Raw genomic sequence first — 20,370 nt, forward strand, 5'->3', positions numbered from 1 at the left:
TAAAAGGCGTTCACTTCTAATCGGGGGTTGATCAGATAAAAACAAGGATGGGTGTAAGGGTATCATGTAGGTGTATAGTTCTGGGAAGTGTCGTTTCCTTGCGTCATGGTATGCCAAGCATTCAATCAATACATGGAGAACTGTAAGTCTTCGTCCGCATTTCTCACAAGATGGTGGTGGGGTTCCGTTTAAAAGGTATGAGTGTGTACCGTGTGTGTGACCTATTCTTAATCTGCATATTGATATTTCTGTGAACCTGTTCTGTTTCTCTGTGTTGTATTTCCCTATGTGTGGTTTTATAATGTGCAGTTTTTTTTCGATTTGTGTGTCCCACTGTACCTGCCAGCGCCTCCGAAGCACACTCCGCACTAGTGGTTTCACGTCTAGGTAGGGCACATGTGGGATATCTACATCACTGCGGAGAGCCGCCACAGCAGCATTCTGGTCAGCAATTTCATTGCCTGAAATTCCACTGTGCCCAGGTACCCAGCACACTACTACAGTCAATTTTAGAGCGTAAGCAGACATTATGGATTTGATAAGACGGTTTAAAATAATGTTTCTAGTTGGTTTTCCTGAATGGAGAGCTAATACTACACTCAGGGAGTCTGTAAAAATAATGGAACTGTGTATTCTGGTTTCTGTAATGTGTTCCACAGTGGTTAAAATGCCGTGTGCCTCAGCTGTAAAAATACTGGTATTTTTGTTCATTGTCTTCGTGGTAGCAAAGTTTGGGCCATGTGCAGCACATGACACAGAATGGGCGGACTTGGAGGCATCTGTGTAAAACGTTTTGTGGGGGTATTTGTGTCGTAGATGTAGGAAGTGCTGCAAGATGAGTTCTCTTGGTGCAGTTCTTTTGTTAATGGCTCTGAAAGATAAAGCACAAGAAATGGGGGACATTTCCCAGGGAGCAACAAGGTCTGTGATCGAAGTTTTGTAAGTCTCGCTAAAAGAAACCCCAAGCTCTTCAGCATGCACTCTCACTCTCAACGAAAAAGGCATAGATATAGAGGGCCGACTGAGAAACGAGTGCATGGCAGAGGTGTCATTGACAATAAACGAAGAAGGGTGATTTTTTATGGATGTTGCCTTCATGGCATACAATAGATCTGTGTATAAGCGCTGGTCTTCCAGGCACCACTGGTCACATTCCACATATAGGCTTTGTGCAGGACTCGTTCGGAAGGCTCCTGACGAAAGGCGAAGCCCAAGGTGCAGAACAGGGTCAAGCATTTTTAAAGCGGTTTTCGAAGCTGACCCGTATACTACGCTCCCATAGTCCACGATGGGAGATATGCAGAAGCGCCTGGCCTCCTGTGCTGTGTCCAGCTCCCCACCTATGGTGGATGAGATTATAGAGGGAACATTCTGGACATGCCGCTTTGATCCTGACGGGCACTGGTACCGGGTGACGAAGAGTGCCTCAGAAGACCGCAATGCGAGTGTTGAGAGAGCTGTATACGCGTATGAACGAAACTTTTCCATAAGGTATTGAGGGTGTTTGACGATTCCGTCGATTTAAAGAATACTGGCACCTAAGTTTGATCGATGCTGATGTAGTTTACTTTGAAAACATATATGCGCGAAGTATTTGAGGACGCTATTCCTTATCGCCATAGACACCAGCAGGCTCATGATATATATTTAGGTGTACGGCTTCTTATTCGTCGACCCCTTATGCTTCATACTGTGCCGTTCAGAGATGGAACTGTACAAGTTGAAGCAGGAAATGCAGTCCTCGTCGCGCTGGCCGCGCACCACAGCGACTTGAAAATTGCTACCTTTCTGAAAGGAGCCAAGTCTTTCGTTTACAAAGTGCGGACGGAGGTCGTGTGCTGTGGCGCTGGTGTGGCAGGTTTAGCGGAAAGGAAAACGCACAGTCAGCGGACAGACGTCGTCAGAACTCCTTAGTTTCACCGGCGGTGGTGTTATCCGTCCTCTGCAATGACGTCAATGGCATACTGGCACACTTTCTTGCAGGACTCCGCGTTAATGCTGAAGGGTACGTGGATGTGCTTGGATAGAGAGTGTTTCGAAAAAAAAGGTCATATGTCTTTCAGCAAGATTTGGCTCCTGCCCACACTGCCTGCGTAACCCAATAGTGCTCGGCTGACTTCTACGGCCCTGTCACTCCCTCTGCTCGGCGTTACCTCCTGCAGTCATCTCGGTGCAGTCGTTACCTCGGTGCAGTCATCCTGAAGAAGTTTCTTCTGCGATTAATTTAATTTTGTCTGATTTAGTATGTAGTGCAACTTCTGATGCTTCTTTCTCCCACACACCAATTTTTCCAGACCGTGCCCAGGTGCTGTACATTGATTACGGCATGATCTGGTAAAACTGGACTGCCTGCGACCCCTGCATGAAAGCCACGCGTCGGTGCCAGCCCTGGCCCTACACTGTGCCATCCCGTTGGTACGTCTCGCGATGAAATTTGATAAGAAGTACAGTGGCAACGCCTCCGGCCAAGGCTGAATATTGAGAAGAGCGTTTATGCGATTGTCGTAACGGTCTGAGTGGTGCACAGACGCGAGACACTTTGTTAGGCAGGAAAGATTAGGCGGACAATAAAATGCTTATTTGTCAACAAGATTATTAGGATTAGAGCTTTTTTATCTAAAATGTGATTAGTGAGGAGCACGCCTTCGTGTTAAAAATGAAATTTTGGCTTACATTAAACAGGGTGAGTTGGCACTTTTTATCACTGGAACTAACTGTCAAAAAGCAAAAAGTACATATAATTCCAAAGTTCAGGTAAGGCAAGGCTGCCTGTTTTAGAGATGAAGCTTATGAGGACACTAAAATTGCTCGTCCTACTAAATATGAAGCTGGCGTGAACAACAAACCAATAGGTCACTGAACAATTATTATCCTTGGACGAAAATGTTAAAGATCGAGCAAAATCAAATCTTGAAAAAGACGTAGAAATACAGAAATATTTTACTTGTTTATTCCTTGTAAACATTCAGAAAATTAAAATAAAAAAACGGCCATGTGGGTAAATGCTGATGTATTGTATTTGGCTGTACATACCTGAAGGATAAAAAATCAATTCAACTATACTTTCCTCCAGTTCTCCTAGAGCCATAGGTTTTCCGAATTTTTTTTCTCAACAAAACATTGTTGCTACTACTGTGATTGTACATTTCCTCGTATTATTTGACATTTCTATAGAAACTGACACTTCTAGAAATTGATTAGCAGTGAACAGCCTACACTATGACATATACATATATATACTTATATTTACTTATATACTTCTACGAGGGCTCTTATCAGATCTCGGCATTAGGAGAAGGGTCACATTCCACTGATATCGAATATTCATTCCTACTTTTCGAAGCCGTACTTTAAATTTTCAAAGCACTGGTTAATACATCGAGACGAACGAACATGCTAGCTTGTCCTACTTTTTGGTCGACCCTTCATTTAAACCAGAAATTTCTCCATCGCTCTTTCCTAGTATAGAAATCCTCCGAGAAGCCTAGGCTTTGTGAATACAATAAACTATCGCTGTTGCTAAATATGAGGGGCCGAGTTTTATTACCCAAAATAACGTGTTGTATGCTGCTTTCAGCTGGAAGATTTTACAGCGAAGTTCTCCAACGCTATGTTCCGGCGGATCTCGTGTCCGCGCAGAAACGTGTGCTTCAGCCTGGGTCGATTTTCAGTGTATGGTCAAAATTTGAGAATAAACACAAAACCTCCCAGGCCTCAATATTTTGCTCTAAAATGACCTATATTTCCCATGGGAAAGCTTTAAGGAGCTATTCGTGCGTGTTTATACGTCGAGCCCTTTTTAAAGGTATTGGTGTAAGCTCCTCCGTTTCGCCACCAACCAGTTAGCCCCCGCCACCCTACGGATCTGCACCCCCTCCCGGGCACCCGCAAAGCTCGCCCGACTCGCATGGTTCCCGGCCCACACCGACCTAGCGAACGGCGGAACTGTTAACAGGAATGCGGAGGCGGACGCTGCGGCACGCGCGCTTACCAGTCGCGCAGCCATACACGACCCCGCACGTTCCGTCCAACAGCTCCCCCCCAAACCCACGCCGCTTCTCACATACGGTGAGATTCTAGCCTGGTAGCGCGACACCAGACGAAAGTACCCACCGCCGCACCCCGACCTCCCACGAGCGGAGTCGACGATACTCCGTCAACTCCAAACGAAAGCGATATGGACCCCCGTATTCGCCAAGCACATCTGCCCCACGGTTTACCCGACCGACCACTGTCAACACTGCTACGCAGCCAGGGCTACAACACCACATCTTTTATGGGACTGCAGGCCCCCAGAAGACACCCAAGACCCAATGCCACCAAGCATGGCACTCGCCATAAGAAGCGACGACATCGGCCATCAACGCGGCACGGTCCGGCAGGTGATGGACATCCTCGCGCGGCAACGGCCGAAAACGCCGTCTCCACCGAGACGCGCAGTGAGTAGGCGGCCGTAGCGGGGAGGTCCACCACGCACCTCGCCGCCCCATCCCTTCTTTCCCCACCCCACTACTGCTGGACATGATAATAAATTTTCTATCTCTCTCTCTCTTGTATGTAGTCCTGCTTTTCAACATTCTCTGTTGCATTGCGAAACATGGCCATCTACGGAAAGTGTATGGTTACAGCCCCACTGTACCCTCCTAATGACAACCACTTCCTTTTCAGGAGTCGTGTATACACTTCGCCACTCGCAGGATCTCTGTCCTTCCTGACATTGCATAATTTTTGAGCTCTTCAGCAGCCACCTGGGCCGCGCACCAGAGTCTGCGCCGTGGCTGGCGTAGGCTACCTGTAGTACGTCACCATTGATCCCCTAATACGTCAGTGCCACGCGAAGTTGGAAAGTTGTTCCACACTTCTGTTTTTCTCTTAGAAAACCTATTTCGCGGATAAAAGGGCGTGGAACGAGTTGCCAAGGGCTAGTCATGTCAGATGGAGCAAAGTTGTATTCTGTCTTCAAGGCTTTCTTAACCCATGCAGGTTCTATGATAACAAATGTTGCGCTTGCTTCAGGCTCCCCTGACCGCAGTGCCCCCAGCTGACACTGCACCGGCGGTCAAAGCACTTCCGGTCCCTCGTCCGTCTGCTTCTTCCCTGGCCGCTGCCCGCCCGTGTGTGGAACGACGGGTTCAGATCCCTCCTGCTGTCCAGCCGGAAGACGACTATGTATTTGTAGAAATCATTCCACGCAAGAAAAATCAAGCCAGTCTATTTGTACTTAACATATACAGCCCCCCAAACAAACCCCTTACCGGCATCGACAAACTCCTTAAAACCGTCCGGCAACTCACGCGCGGACAAAAATTAATCGTTCTTGGCGACTTCAATGCCCAACATACAGCATGGGGATACCTAAAAGACACCAAGAAAGGCAAAACACTATATGATGCAACACTTCAGAACCTTCTGCATTTGTGCAACATTCCAGATCTCCCGACAAGAATTGGCCACAGCATCTCCCGAGACACCACCCCTGACCTCACCTTCACATATAATATCAAGAGTGCCACGTGGACGCGACTTGACGAGACACTCGGCAGCGATCAACATATTACACAACTGGAGATTGCGGATGCTAGACACGCTAATCAACGCATCGGCACCGCCAGACTCACTAACTGGAAAGACTTTCGAGACGACACCCCTGCGGACTCCATCACTAACCTAGATGACTGGGTCCAACGGTTACTTGACACGGCCAAGAAGCACACGAAAGAAATTGCCCTAACCCAAGAAACCCCGGCCACTGACGCACACCTGCTCCATCTAAGGGATGCCCGACAAGGCCTGCTTCGAAGGTGGAAAAGGAACCGAACAAATAAGAAACTTCGCATCCGCATCACTCAAGTCACAGCAGAGGCAGATAAGTACGCCAAACAACTTAGCCAACAAAACTGGACTGAGTTCTGCAACCAGCTTCAAGGCACGCTCGGCACCCGCCGCACCTGGCACATACTCCGATCCTTATTAGGCAGCAATGAATCAAAATCCACCACACAACACCACCTGAAACGCCTCATTCATAATTACCCGGGTACAGAATCAGATTTATTGCGAGAGCTTCAGCAACCGCTTCAAGCACCCATTTCCGCTACTACTCTGACTCTCCCATCATACACGGGAAAACCCAATCCAGACATGGACGCACCTTTTACCATGGCAGAAATCGAAGCAGCCGTTCACCATCTAACCCGCAATACAGCCCCAGGAAAAGACAGGATACCGAACAAGCTCCTCCGCAACCTTGATTACGTTGCCCTTGAAAAACTTCTGGAATTTTTTAACTCCCATTGGCAGGCTGGAACCCTCCCCCCCAATGGAAGCACGCCGAAATCACCCTCATACCCAAGCCCAACAAACCGCTCATTACAAAGAACCTTCGACCCATCTCTCTCACTTCCTGTGTCGGAAAACTGTTTGAGCACATGGTGCACAACAGACTATCCCCCCCACATCGAAGAGAACGGGTACTTCCCGCATACGATGTACGGCTTTCGCCCCCACTTATCGGCACAGGACATCCTATTTCAGATTAAAGACGACGTTCTGGATACCCTGAAAAATCAGAGCAAAAAATCAATACTAGCCCTAGATATCAAAGGGGCATTTGATAATGTAATTTGATAATGCTATCTTGCAAGGTCTTGCCTCAAGGAACTGCGGCGAACACACATATTCCTACATCGCTTGCTTTCTGACCAACCGCACGGCAACGATAGGCATTGGGCATCTCCGTTCAAACCCATTCCCAATGGCGCCCAAGGGAACCCCACAAGGATCCCGTCATTTCACCATTGCTGTTCAACTTAGCTATGAAAGATCTGCCGCGACTCCTCGCAGCAATCCCATGATGATTGATGGTTGGTGTTTCATGGCGCAAGGCCAACGAGGGCAAAGAGCGCTAGAAAAGAAGTTATATAATGAAGCGAAGTGATTACCACAAAAAGGTAGGTATAAAAACATGTAAACCGAACATAGTAAAATCAATCAAAGGTAATGGTGATGGCTGGTGTATAGGGCCAGATTTGATTATGCGTGCTTTGAGATAAGGTTTAAAGGAGCCATGAAGACAAAATACAAGTTGGGTTTATTAGGAAGACCGCTTAGTCCCGATAACAATGATACCAATATCATCGCAATCTTCGAACAAATAACGGAGATACTAAATAAAACGTTTGAAGCAGTCGCGACCCCCTAGCGAATTTTCCGCAACTTTTCTATGACGTCACGGAACCTTGTTTGTGCGATTGCCGGCCGCCTAACTGACCTGTCTCGACGACACATGACTGGACGTCTGTAATGGGACCTCTAGTTCCATTTGACCGCATTACTTGAATGCTAACGTGCAGTTAACGCACTGAAAATTGTGTTTTATTGTTGGCCCGTATGACGTCATTCTTGCTCATAACACGTCACTGTGGCGCAAAATTTGAAAGTTTTTAAATATTTCTTGCGCTTTTTCGTTAAAAAAACATCTTTTGTGGCTCTAATGGAGCTGAGTGAGATACTGAATCCTCGTTCTTTCAAATTAAACGAAGTTGTATTTTCTCTTCATGGCTCCTTTAAAAACTTGACATCTGACAAATACTCAAACACACGTTTCAGGGAAACCATGGCATTGTCACCAAAAAAAAGCGATGGATGTAGGGGAATATGTTGTCTGTAGAGTTCTCTGAAGTGTTTGTGTCGTGTTGCGTGAAGTGCCTTGCATGTTATTAGTATGTGCACTACGGATAGGGCCTCTCCGCACCTGCCGCACTGGGGTCTAGGAGATCCCGTCAGCGGATACGAGTGAGTTGCATGCGTGTGCCCCATCCGTAGCCTAGCCAAGGCGACTTCTGTGTTTCTGTTGTGTGAGTCAGCTGCGTACCGTCCCAAGTGTGGCTTTATTACATGTAGTTTGTTGTCTGTCTGTTCGTTCCAGTGTGTTTGCCATGTTCTGCGCAAGTGTTGTCTTATGTGTGGCTTGAGGTCTGTATATGGTACGCTTGTTATGTCTACAGTGTTCCTGAGTGCAGCAGCACCGGCCCTCTCGTCTGACAACTCGTTTCCAGCGATCCCAGCGTGTCCTGGGACCCAGCAGCGGAGCAGCCGATGCTTCTCCGCATACACCGACATGATAGTGTTGAATACAAGATTAATTATTTGGTTTTGGGGGGATTTATGCGATGATAATGCGCGAACAACACTCAAAGAATCTGTGTAGATGATAGAATTGGGAATTTGATTTTCAAGGATATGTCGTACAATCAGAAATATTCCGTACGCTTCTGCTGAAAAAATTGTTGTGTGCACGCTCATGGTTCTGGCTGCATTGAAATTTGGACCATGAGCAGCGCACGACACCATAGTGAAGGTTTTAGAAGCGTCACTGTAGAATTCAGCACGTGGGTATTTAAACTGCAAAGAAAGAAAGTGCTGCAGTATTGCAGCTCGCGGTACCCGATTTTTGTCAAGCTTTATAAAAGAAAGGTCACAGGACACAGGGCAAACTTGCCAAGACGGTAAAATGTTTAAAGAGGATGACCTGTACACGTCTAAAAACGAAGCACTCAGATCCGAGGCTCGCTCTCTCGCTCGAAGTGAAAAAGGCGGAGTAACGGACGGGCGATTTACAAACAGCACAGATGTGGATGTATCGTTAAGGACAGGATAAAAAGGGTGGTTATTCTGAGATTAAATTTTAAAAGCATAAAGTAAGTCCTTGTACGTTCGCTGGTTCTCAAGGCTCCACTTATTACATTCAACATATAGACTCTCGACAGGGCTAGTGCGAAAAGCACCTGACGCAAGCCGTAGCCCCAAGTGTAGTACTGGGTCAAGCATTCGCAATGCTGTTTTACTCGCCGACCCATATACCACACTGCCATAGTCCAAACGATACCCAACCAAAGCAGTATAGAGCCGTAGTAGGAGTTCTTTGTCGGAACCATACGAATGGTGGGAGAGAACCTTCAGGATATTCATTGTTTTAAGACATTTATGTTTAAGTTTCTTGATGTGTGGAATAAATGTGAGTTTCTGGTCAAACACGACACCTAAAAACTTGTGCTCCTTGTTCACAGGAAGCGACACGCCATTAAGTGTAATGTCTGGGTCTGGAAGGATCCCGCGCTTCCTAGAGAACACAACGCAGGAGCTTTTTGCAGGATTCAATTTAAAACCATTCTAGTCTGCCCAGCTGGCAAGTTTCTTGACGCCGAGCTGGACTTGACGTTCGCATATTCACATATTACAAGATTTAAACGATATCTGCACGTCATCTACATACATAGAGTAAGAAATTGTAGGCGGCAGTGCCTTCCCAAGGGAGTTCATCTTTACTATGAAGAGAGTGCAGCTTAGAACTCCACCTTGCGGCACGCCATTTTCCTGCACGTGTACCTTTGACAGTTCAGAACCAACTCTGACGCGAAAGGTTCTCTCCGACAAATAACTAATAACGGTATTTAACATGTTACCAGAGACACCGAACGACTTAAGGTCAGTAAGTATGCCACAACGCCATGCGGTGTCATAGGCCTTCTCTATGTCAAAAAACACCGTAAGACAGAATTGTTTGCGAATGAAGGCATCCTTAATGTATGACTCTAGTGCCACAAGTTGATCGTTTGTGGATCTCCCTGCCCTGAAGCCTGCCTGGCAGCTCTCAAGAAGACCGTTGTACTCCAAAAAGTACACTAGCCTCCGGTTTATCATCTTCTCGAGAAGCTTGCACAGGCAGCTGGTCAGGGCAATGGGTCGATAGCTAGCGGGAGAAGAAGGGTCCTTCCCTTCTTTGAAAAATGCTACAACTATGGCATCCCTCCAAGTCTTTGGAATGTGCACCGAAAGCCATATCTTGTTGAACAGGTGAAGAAGTGTTACAAGAGTGTCTGTGTGTAAGTTCTGTATCATTGTATATGTAATGTTGTCTGGGCCTGGAGTTGAGAGTTTACACATGCTCAGAGCACCCCTCAGCTCATGAAGTGTGAACTCAGAGTTATAAGTGGCTGACCTGTCATTGTCATGTAAAGGCTTCTTTCCGGTCATTTGTTCGTGTTTAATGAAAGTGTTTGTGTAGTGTGCTGAACTGGAAACGTGTTGGAAGTGTTGTGCGAGTGTGTCAGCCTGGTCTTCGAGTGTGTCCCCTGTTGTGCTGACCAGAGGCAGGCTGTGTGTTTGTTGTCCTTTGAGTTTGCGTATTCTTGTCCATACTTTCTGTGTGTCTGTGTAGGAGTTTATTGATGTTATGAAAGAACGCAAACTCTCGTTTTGCCTCACGACGCACACGTTTTCCTAACGCCTTGGCCCGTTTGAACAAAATGAGGTTACCCGACGTGGGGTACCGACGAAGGACACCCCACGCCTTGTTCTGGGCCTCTCGCGCCCGCCTGCAGTCCTCATTCCATCACGGCCTCCGCTGGTTGCGCGGGGCACCAGAGGCGTGGGGAATGGACTTTTCTTCGGCGTCGAGGATGTGCGCCGTGAGCAGTTGGGTAGCTTCTTCAACGTGTAGGTGTCCTATGAATGTGTGGTATAGTTTGGATGTCTCTGTAAATGTATTCCAGTTACCTCTTGCTTCATTAAACCTTTTATGGGAAGATGGACTGCTCGGGCCTGTACCTATATACGTTAATGAAGTAAGGAAATGGTCACTACCGTATGGGTCCGTGCCCACACCCCACTCAAGACATGGAAAGAGAATTGCAGAGCCAATAGCCAGGTCAAGATGTGAGTATGTGTTGTGACCTATGTTATGGTATGTAGGCTGTTTATTGTTGAAAAGGCATGCTCCAGAGGATGCAAGAAACCTCTCTATCAGGCGACCCCGGGCATCCGTACGAGAAGAGCCCCAAAGAGAATTGTGAGCATTAAGGTCGCCTGTTAGAATGTATGGTTCGGGCAGCTGGTCAACCAGCGCCTCGATGTCAGAGCTCAAAAGTGTAACATCAGGAGGAATGTATATGGAGCATACCGTTATCAACCTATTACATATTATCAAGCGTATTGCTACAGCCTCAAGGATAGTGTTCAGAGTGACAGGGTGGCAGGCTAAGGATTTCCGGGCAATTATGGCCACACCGCCAGAAGAGTGTGTGCAGCCATCCCTGTCCTTTCTGAAGACCATGTAACTATTCAAGAAATTTGTGTGCTTGGAATTCAAATGTGTTTCCTGAACACACATTACACTTGGCTGACTAGCATGCAGTATTTCGTATACATCGTCAAGATTTTTAAAAACGCCTCTACAGTTCCATTGAATTATGTTTTCTCTTCCCATTATTTAGTGTGAGAGCTACTGGAGTGTGTGTGTTTGTTTATGTGTCGTCTTTCGGGGCTGTGACTCTCGCCTTTTTTGGTTTGTCGGGAATCTTTGGCGTCGGGACGCGTTCCTTGCGGTGCACCGCAGGCAAGAACGGGCCGACGTCCATCTCATCGTCCGATGTCCTGGGTGTGCCCGTCGAACCGGGCCCCCCGGACTTGGCCCCTCTTCGGGGGCCCTTCGTTTGACCCGCCACCGCAGCAGGTGTCGGGGGCACCAGAAGTGGCACGGGCGGTGCGGTGGCGGTGGGAGCCGGTGCGGGGCCCGTGGTGTCCATGGCACCCTCCAACGCACTGGAGGACGGGGAGGCAGGGACGGGAGCGGCACCGGTCCCGACGGAAGAGGTTGCCACCACAACCGCTGTTGGCTCAGCGAGCGGTGCGGAGGCGGGTTGGGCTGCCAGAGGCAACCCAGGGGGGGGCGGGAAGGGGACCAAGTCTGACTCGCAGTACTGGGTCTCCGCCGAAACCAGACGCCGCTCTGCCCCCCGCCGAGCTGCGTCGGCGTACCTCCCCAGGGGGAAAGAGGCAAACCTCTTTCGCGGCTCTGGGAAGGTGATGTTTTCAGTGACTTTGATGTTAATTATTTTCTGTTCTAATTGAAACTTTTCACATTTTCTGGAGTAGGCCGCATGTGGACCCTGGCAGTTTACGCAAAGAAATTGTTGAACGTTACAGTTGTCGAACGGGTGGTCGTGTTGGGCGCATTTTGCGCAGGTAAGTCGGCCGCGACAGGAGTTTGTGCCGTGCCCAAATCGTTGGCACTTGAAACAGCGCCGCGGGTTCGGGATGTACGGCCGGACTGGACATCGGATGTAACCTGCGTTGATGAATTCTGGAAGAGTGGACTTGTCAAAGGTTAGGATGAGGTGCTTTGTCGGTATTTGTTTATCGTCTCTGCGGATGGTTATCCGCCTGACCGCTGTTACGCCCTGACTACGAAGGCCCTCCAGCAGGTCAGCTTCAGATTCATTTAGTAGGTCATACTCGGAAATCACGCCCTGGGAGCTGTTTAGGCTGCGGTGGGGCGTGACTCGGATTGGCAGATCGGCGATGCTGGTTTGAGCAAGGAGTTTATTGGCCTGATCCTGGCTACTGACCTCGACAAGAATTTCACCGGTTCGTTGTTTTTTGGCCTTATACGACCCTCCAACAATACCGTCAAGAAACTTTGAAATGAGAAATACCGACTGTGAAGCAAGAGGTTTTGATTGGTCTACAGATTCCATCACGATGAAGCGAGGATAGTTGTTCGGTTTTGGAGGACTCAAGTCATGAAGTGGTGGAAAAGAAACTTCGGTGCGGCCCCTTTTTGGGGGCCGATCACGTCTGGGGGGGGGGGTTTGAAAATGCCATATGATACATTGGAAAGCAGGGAGACGGGGGTACTTTCTCCTTTGACCTTATCCTGGTAGTCAAAGAGGTCCCGGAGCTCCCTGCCTGGTAGACAGGCAGGGAGCCCATCGGCCGGAGCTTGACCAAGGCTCCGACGGCCACCGTTCACGGATTCTAACCCTTCACCTTTCAACTTCTAGCCACGGTAGGTGACAGCTTAAGTATGGGGGGCTCGGGGTACGCGGTGTCGCCACTCACCGTCACCAAGATTACTCAAGGTGCCCCGTGCGGGGGTGCTTTCCAGGAACTTAGTGATCAAGAATTCGCACATGGAAGAAACAGGGTTTGTTTTGTCAACTGCCTCGATAACCAAGAATCGAGGATAGTTATCAGGTTTCGGAATGTGGATTGTTGGAAGGGATGGAAAGTAAACTTCGGTGCGGCCCCTTTTCGGTGGCAGATCACGTTAGGGAGGGGTTTGAATTATCCATACGGCATAGGAAAAAGCAGGGAGACGGGGGTACTTTTTCCTTTGACCTTACCCTGGTAGTCAAACTTGTGTAACTTGTTGTCTGTGTGCTCCAGTCTGCTTGCCATGTTTTGCGAAGGTGTTGTCTTATGTGCGGCTTGAGGTCAGTGTAGGGTATTGTTGTTATGTCCACTGTGTTTGCAAGTGCAGCAGCGGCGGCCATTTGATCCGCGGTCTCATTTCCGGCGATTCCAGCATGGCCTGAAACCCAGCACAGGATTAGTTTAAAATTCTTAGCATATATAGACATTACGGCACTAAAGACAAGATTGCCAATGTGGTTTTTTCTGGGTCTGTGTGAAGACAATGCACGCACAACGCTCACGGAGTCTGTAAAGATGACAGACTTGGGAATTTGTTTTTTAAGAATGTGCTGAACGATGAGTAAAATGCCATATACTTCTGCTGAGAAGATAGTGGTGTACATTCATGGTTCTGCAAGAATTAAAATTGGGACCATGAGCGGCGCATGACACCGTACTTGAAGTTTTCGAGGCATCGCGATAGAATTCAGCGCATTTATATTTATCCTGAAGCGACAGTAAATGCTGCAGAATCGCAGCTCTCGGAACCCTGTTTTTATCTATTTTCATAAAAGAAACATCACAACAATCAGCCTTGTTGTTGTGCCTTGTTCTGGGCCATGGTGGTATAACGTAAGAAAATGATGATGATGTGCATACATCTAAAAACCCAACCTATATACCTGAAGCTTAGTCTCTCACCCTCAGAGAGTAGGGCAAAGACACAGATGGACGATTTGAGAATATCTGGGTTGAAGATGTATCGTTGAGGACAGGTTTAAAAGGATGGTTATTCAATGATGAGACCTTAAAAGCATATAATAAATCAATGTACATTCGTTGATGTTACAGACACCATTTGTTACTTTCAGCGTACAGACTCTGGGCCGGGCTAGTGCGGAACGCACCACACGCAAGCTGCAGGCCCAAGTGGAGCACTGGGTCAAGCATTTTTAGTGCTGTTTTCATGCCGACCCATACACAACACTACCGTAGTCTACCCGAGACCCGATTAAAGCGGTAAAGACACGGAGAAGGAGTTCTTTGTCTGCACCATAGGATTGGGGAGAGAGGACTTTGAGAATGTTTAGTGTTTTCAGACCTTTATGTTTAAGTTGTTTGATGTGTGGAATTAACGTCAGTTTTTCATCAAATATGACCCCTAAAAACTTGTGCTCCTTTTTTACAGGAATAGAAGCGTGATGAAGGGTGATCTCACGGTCTGTCTTAATCCCGCGCTTCCGGGAGAACACAACACAAGTACTTTTTACAGGGTTTAGTTTAAAACCGTTTGCGTCCGCCCAGCCAGCAAATTTGTTCACCCCAAGCTGGACTTGGCGTTCACAAATTGAAAAGTTACAGGACTTAAAAGATATTTGAATGTCATCTACATATACAGAACAGGAAATGTTTGGTGGCAATGCCTTTCGAAGACAGTTCATCTTAACAATAAAAAGAGTGTACAGGGGGGATTAAAAGAAATGCGAACAACGGAGCACACAGCCTCCGAAGCATGCCGCACCGTCTGGCTGCACTGTCAGTAAACTGCGCGCATGCGTAGTTCTTTCGGAGCGTTTGAGACTGTGGCCTACTGTTTGGGGAAACGCTTGATCAAGAAGGGACGCGGGTCATTTATTTTGAGGCATCTTGTTATGATCTGGCGCCACTGGGCATACTGTTATCTACTAGATTCGCTAGCAAAGCCCGCAGCAAGCTGATTGCAGATAGCAGATGCCATTCCACGATCATCCTGCTCAGTGGCGACACAGCGTAAAAAGGCCCCTCAAAATAAATTACCGGCGTCGCTTCTTGATCGAGCATTCCCCATAAATGTAGGCCACACTCTCAAACGCTCCGAAACAACTACGCATGCGCGCAGTTTACTGACAGTGCAGCCAGACGGTGCGGCATGCGTCGGAGGCTGTGCGCTCCATTGTTCGCAATTCTTTTAATCCCCCCTGTACAGCTCAAGACACCGCCTTGAGGGACGCCATTTTCCTGCACTATACATTCGAAAGAGCACTGCCAACCCTCACTCGAAAGGTGCCAACCCTCACTCGAAACCATCACCTGGTACTCGTTCATGGCTCTGGACATGGAGGAAGAAAAAGTTAGGAGACGGCATGACGTCACGCAGCTAGCCTTCGCAAGTCCAGGTCCGTTCAAGCCGCTCCCTCCGCCGTTTCCCTTTCTCAAGCCGCCGCAGTCGGCCCAGCACGTGACCTCCATGGTCGGATGGGCCGGCGGCGGCGGCGGTGTCCGACTCCGGCGCATCTCTCGTGTTTCGTTGGCGGTAGCCAACGAAACACGAGAGCCAACGAAACCCCGTCCTTCCTGCATTTGTCTGCTCGGCGATCTCATGCCCGCGTGCGGGCAGCAGTGCCGTGTACGTGCGGAAGACAAAAGCCGTGGGAAAAAAACCACCATATAGCAGGCTTCGCGACAACGGGCCGCAGAGCAGTTTCAAGCAGACGAAATTGAAGAGTGCGCGGCGGCCCATACAGCGGCGGGGCGGTGGGGTCACGTGGTGCAGTGACGCCTGGGCCGACTTCGATTTTACTTTTTATGTATAGGCTTCACATTTCTCCGGCGGCGCCGTCTCCTAACTTTTTACTTCCTCCATGGCTCTGGAGGTGGAGCGGTCGCACAAACATTTTCTTCTTCCATGCACAAACAGAACACAGAACGGCGGCAGACGAACCTCGCAATAGCGCTAAAGTGAACTAGAAGAGGTAGTGGGCTTACTCAGCAGCCCAAGCCATGCATTGCAATGGCCGTTCTCATGTCGACAAATTTCGTTTCTCCTAGAGCCCGCAGGGTGGCTCCACTGATCTATGCAATGGAAGCAACGCCGTGCTGGTAGTGTTGTGTCGTGCCAACTTCGTGCGAGTTTGCGTCGCTTCGCTTGCCAACGTGCGTGGGTAATTCCGGAAATAAGATGCCGTAGAGGTGGTGGGTACGTACTGTGCTTGTTATAGCGAAAGTACATCGTTCGAGATGCCACCGCGCCGGCAAAACCATTGCTATGCACCCGGATGCCAAACGGGCTATGTTCACGTGAAGGGTGCTACGAAGCCGTCTCTCTTCATCGCCCCGAAGGATTTAGAGTTACGCAAAAAGTGGCAAAAGAATCTTCATCGGGCAGACAAACCCCTTGAAGACACGAGTGCTGTTTGCGAGCTTCATTTTGAGCCTGGTTGCATAGTTCGGCATTATGTGCATACCGTCAACGGCGAAGAGGTACGCATTGAGCGAGGGAAGCCAGCACTCAGAAGTGACGCAGTCCCTACAATTCTGCCTAATTTGCCCGCGTACTTGACAAAAAAAAACAGTGCATGAAAGGGCCCCTCAAAAAAGGAAGGCGGAAAATAGCAGGACGCCGGCGAAGCGCATGCTTCGTGCTGGTAGGGAAGTTGACGTGTCGGCACCGGCAACAGACACTGATGCCGCTGCTGCTGTTGCCGAGCAAGGATCGGAGGCAGGCCGACAAGAGAGCACAGGCGTGCAGAACTCTGCAGAAGCTTCGGACGATGCCAGCGTTTTCGACTATTTGGTGCTGCCGTCCGCGCGGTGGAGCAAGCACAACTTTCCGGGACACGACGGAGTTGTGTATTGTACGTCTGTTTTGTCATCGAAATCAGAGGTGCACTCCGAAAAAGTGGTGATGTTTTTTGACTCGCTTTCAAAGACCTACTGCAAGGTGTTTGCCAGAGGCATCTTGATCAAGGAGAGTGCCGTTGAGACAAAACAGGTGGCGGAAGAAATTCTAGAAGCAGCGGACTCCATGTGCCTTTGCACAGGGGCAATCAAGTGCCAAGAATATGATGGGGCACTCCTTACCCAGAAGCTGAAAGCCCATGCGGTAGCACACGAAGACGTCTACTTCAGCAGCAACTGCCTCGGCCAAGTGGCCAAAACAGGTATTTATCATTCTGGTACTTCAACTTCAGAGGCTCAGATAAAATCGCCAGAGCAGCTCACTATTTGCGCATGATGCCAGAAATCTGGTAATAACACATTCATTTTTTTTCTTCCAGGTACACAGTGTGTGTCATGCCGTTACCTGAGACGAGCATTGCTGACCCGCCGGTCCAGAGTACAGCGAACAGCTGCCAAGAACTGCAAGTCAGCTTCATTAAAACTGCGGAGAGTGCTGAGAAGAAACAAGCGCCTTTTAACTCGCCTTAGCCATGCTAAAGAGGAGCTGGGACGGCTTCAGGAGAAGAATGCGACCAAAAAGGAAGAAGTTCTGCTGGAGCAAATCTCAAACCTTCCTCCGAGACAACAAGAGGCTGTTAAGCAATGCTTTGCAGCATCAAAGGTGAAGCCAAAGGGTGTACGCTTTACGAAAAGCTGGATTTTGGACTGCATCTTGATGAAGATGAAGAGCCCTCGTCTCTACGAACACCTTCGAAAAAACCACATCCTGTCCCTGCCAAGCAAGTCAACCTTGAAACGCTACGTATCTGTGTATCGGACTGTTTTTGGCTTCAGTGAGAAGGTTTTGAAGATGCTGAAAGTGAAAGCAGCCGATATGGACGCCTACAAGAGGCATGGAGGTTTGCTCATTGATGAGTTAAAACTTTCTGAACACCTATCGGTGAAAAAGTCTGGTGTGGTAGAAGGTTTTGTGGATTTAGGCCCATTTACCACAAAAAAAGACAAAAGCACACCTAGTGACCACGGAATGGTGATTTTGTTTGTCCCATTTCAAGGTAAATGGAGCCAAATCATTGGCTATTTTGCCACGAAGGGGAACATGAAGGGGGACACACTTGCCAAGGTTGTAATCGAAGCAACCATTCTGGCTGAAAAGAGTGGACTTTTCGTAGACTTTGTTACCACAGACGGTGCTAGCTGGAACAAGAGAATGTGGAAGATCATGGGAATACAGGGAACTGCAAATTCTGTCAACTGTAAAGTCCAGCACCCTAGTGATGCTTCAAGACATCTGTTCTTCATATCAGATTTCCCGCACCTTATTAAATGCCTGCGCAACGCCTTCCTCATTTCTGGATTCAACACCCCTTCTGGCCACGTGAGTCAGCAACTAATTTTCTTTCGGTAACTGGTTGCTATCAGTAGCTTAGCCAAATTACGCTTATGCTACCTGTATGGTAATAACATAGAACCAAGTTAATTGGTTGTTGATTGCATTTGTCAGGCATATTGTTGGGTATACAGTAAATACATTAACAAATTCTCGAGGGCTGTTGTAAGAGGCTGATAAAATTCTTTATGCTCATGATAATGGGTTTCAGTATTATGTGTCTTCAGCAATTAACATCCAACTCCGTGCCTGCTTGAAATGACAGGTACAACGTTCTAATAAATTCTTCAAATTTCTCTGCAGATTGACATGCAGCCGGTGAAAAAAGCTTTTGACATCGACTCATCCAATGTGACCCTGAAAGTCATGCCCGGGATAACGCAAAGTCACCTACAGCCTAACAACTTCGAAAAGATGCGTGTTAGTTATGCTTTCCAACTTTTTGGCACAAAGGTACTTCAAGCTTTTCATCTCTTCAAAGACAAGCTTGGAAGCATCAGTGCAACACAGGAGTTTTTCAGGTAAAAAAATCTCTTACTTTTTCGCAAAGCCTGTTTTAATCAAATTAATTCACAAGTGTGCCTTCTTCATTAACTAATACATTTGTTATGGAACATGTAGAAGACAACAGTTGTAGCAAGAGAAGTAATCGCTTAATTTGTTTTGTCGGTTTTTGTTACATACCTTTCAGCAAGATTCACCGGCTGATATCTGTGATGACGTCTCGGTACCCTGCTGAGGCTCTTCGACCTGGTTCACCGGGGACTAAGTTCTTAGAGGACTTTTTGTGCTACCTTACTGAATGGGAGAAGCACGCTAGAGCCGCTGGAGGAGGCTTTATAAGTGACGTAACCGCAGCTGGGCTACGTGTCACCATCACAAGCACTTTAGAACTTCTTGCATACCTGACTGAGAAGGTTGGGTACAAGTTCCTTATGACCTCAAAACTTAGTCAAGATCCCCTTGAGAACCTTTTTGGTATTGTGAGACACGCATCAAAAAGCAATGACCACCCAACCCCTAGTCAGTTTCTAGTTATTGTGAATTGCCTTTCTTTTTATGGCTTAGTAAAGACGGTCAGCCAAGGCAATTGCGATCAGAGCACGCTAGGCTCCCTGCTTGAGGTGGACGATTGTGTGAATGGTACGCCATGTGCAGAAAGTGAGCCTTCACCATTGGTAGCCAATGTAGAAGCTCAGCCATCGCTTTCAGCGTCTGGCAAGTCTCATGACCACAACCAACACATTGTCAGAAGCGATAACAGGCTCATATTTCACATTGCTGGTTATGTTGCAAGAAAGTGCATTATCAAGACCGGTTGCCAAGCCTGTATAAAACTTCTCACTATGCCTTCCCCCGGAGAAGACTTCCAGCTTGCTCGACTAACACATTTTTGTGACAAAGGGGGGCTTCTGTACCCCTCTGGCTTGCTGTTCGGCTTTGTGAGGAAGCTGGAGGATCTCTTTACTGAGTGCTTCTCCCGTCATCAGCTGCATGCCGACAGCATTATTGATGTTCTAGCGGTTGTAAAGGAGCGGCTCCTTCGGGAGATTGGCTGCCCCTCTCACGCTCCCACACTTTCTGCAACAATAATTAATTTCTATGTTGTTGCACGACTGCACTTCTACACGAAGGGGCTAAACCTGGCGAAGTCAGCCAGGCGACAGAAAGCAAAGCACCTAAAGTTGAGCCGTTGCTCCTAAGGAAGAGTGCATGGTGTTCGTTCCAAATTTACTGTGTATATGTGTTGCTTGTAAATAAATATTGTGCAATTTTTGTTCACAGATGAAGATTCTTTCATTAAGGGATCACAGATAAAGATTATTTTCTTACTGGACCTGTGCGGGAAAATATAGAACTAAAAATATGCTTGTAATAATAAATATAAAAAATCAGAACTATAAAATGCTCAGACATATGAGCATTGATCAAAACCAAAATTCTGTTGCTACGACAGCATCATATTTATTTACATAGCTATACGAGTTAATCATAGAGAGAAATCAATTTATATTCCTGCTTTGGTCAACTCAAGTCTTTCGGGAGCTGTAATAGTTAAACTAATACACGCCGAAAGAAGCGGGGTCCAGATCTGGCGCAAATAACGTAGCCGCTGACTTTGCTAC

General features: G+C 47.8%; 1 protein-coding gene across 1 annotated transcript; it reads left to right on the top strand.

Annotated features, from left to right (window-relative positions):
- Nucleotides 1–16,405: 16,405 nt before the first annotated feature.
- Nucleotides 16,406–20,045, top strand: LOC144154953 (uncharacterized). The gene is made up of 4 exons (XM_077686105.1): nucleotides 16,406–17,114; nucleotides 17,232–18,232; nucleotides 18,548–18,765; nucleotides 18,936–20,045. The coding sequence occupies exons 1-4, from the start codon at nucleotides 16,586–16,588 to the stop codon at nucleotides 19,945–19,947; spliced, it is 2,760 nt and encodes a 919-aa protein (XP_077542231.1). The 5' UTR covers nucleotides 16,406–16,585; the 3' UTR covers nucleotides 19,948–20,045.
- Nucleotides 20,046–20,370: the final 325 nt, after the last annotated feature.

The sequence above is a fragment of the Haemaphysalis longicornis genome, unplaced genomic scaffold, assembly GCF_048455015.1.
Source record: "Haemaphysalis longicornis isolate Haplotype H1 unplaced genomic scaffold, Haemaphysalis longicornis Haplotype H1 scaffold_1, whole genome shotgun sequence".
Lineage (NCBI taxonomy): Eukaryota > Metazoa > Arthropoda > Arachnida > Ixodida > Ixodidae > Haemaphysalis > Haemaphysalis longicornis.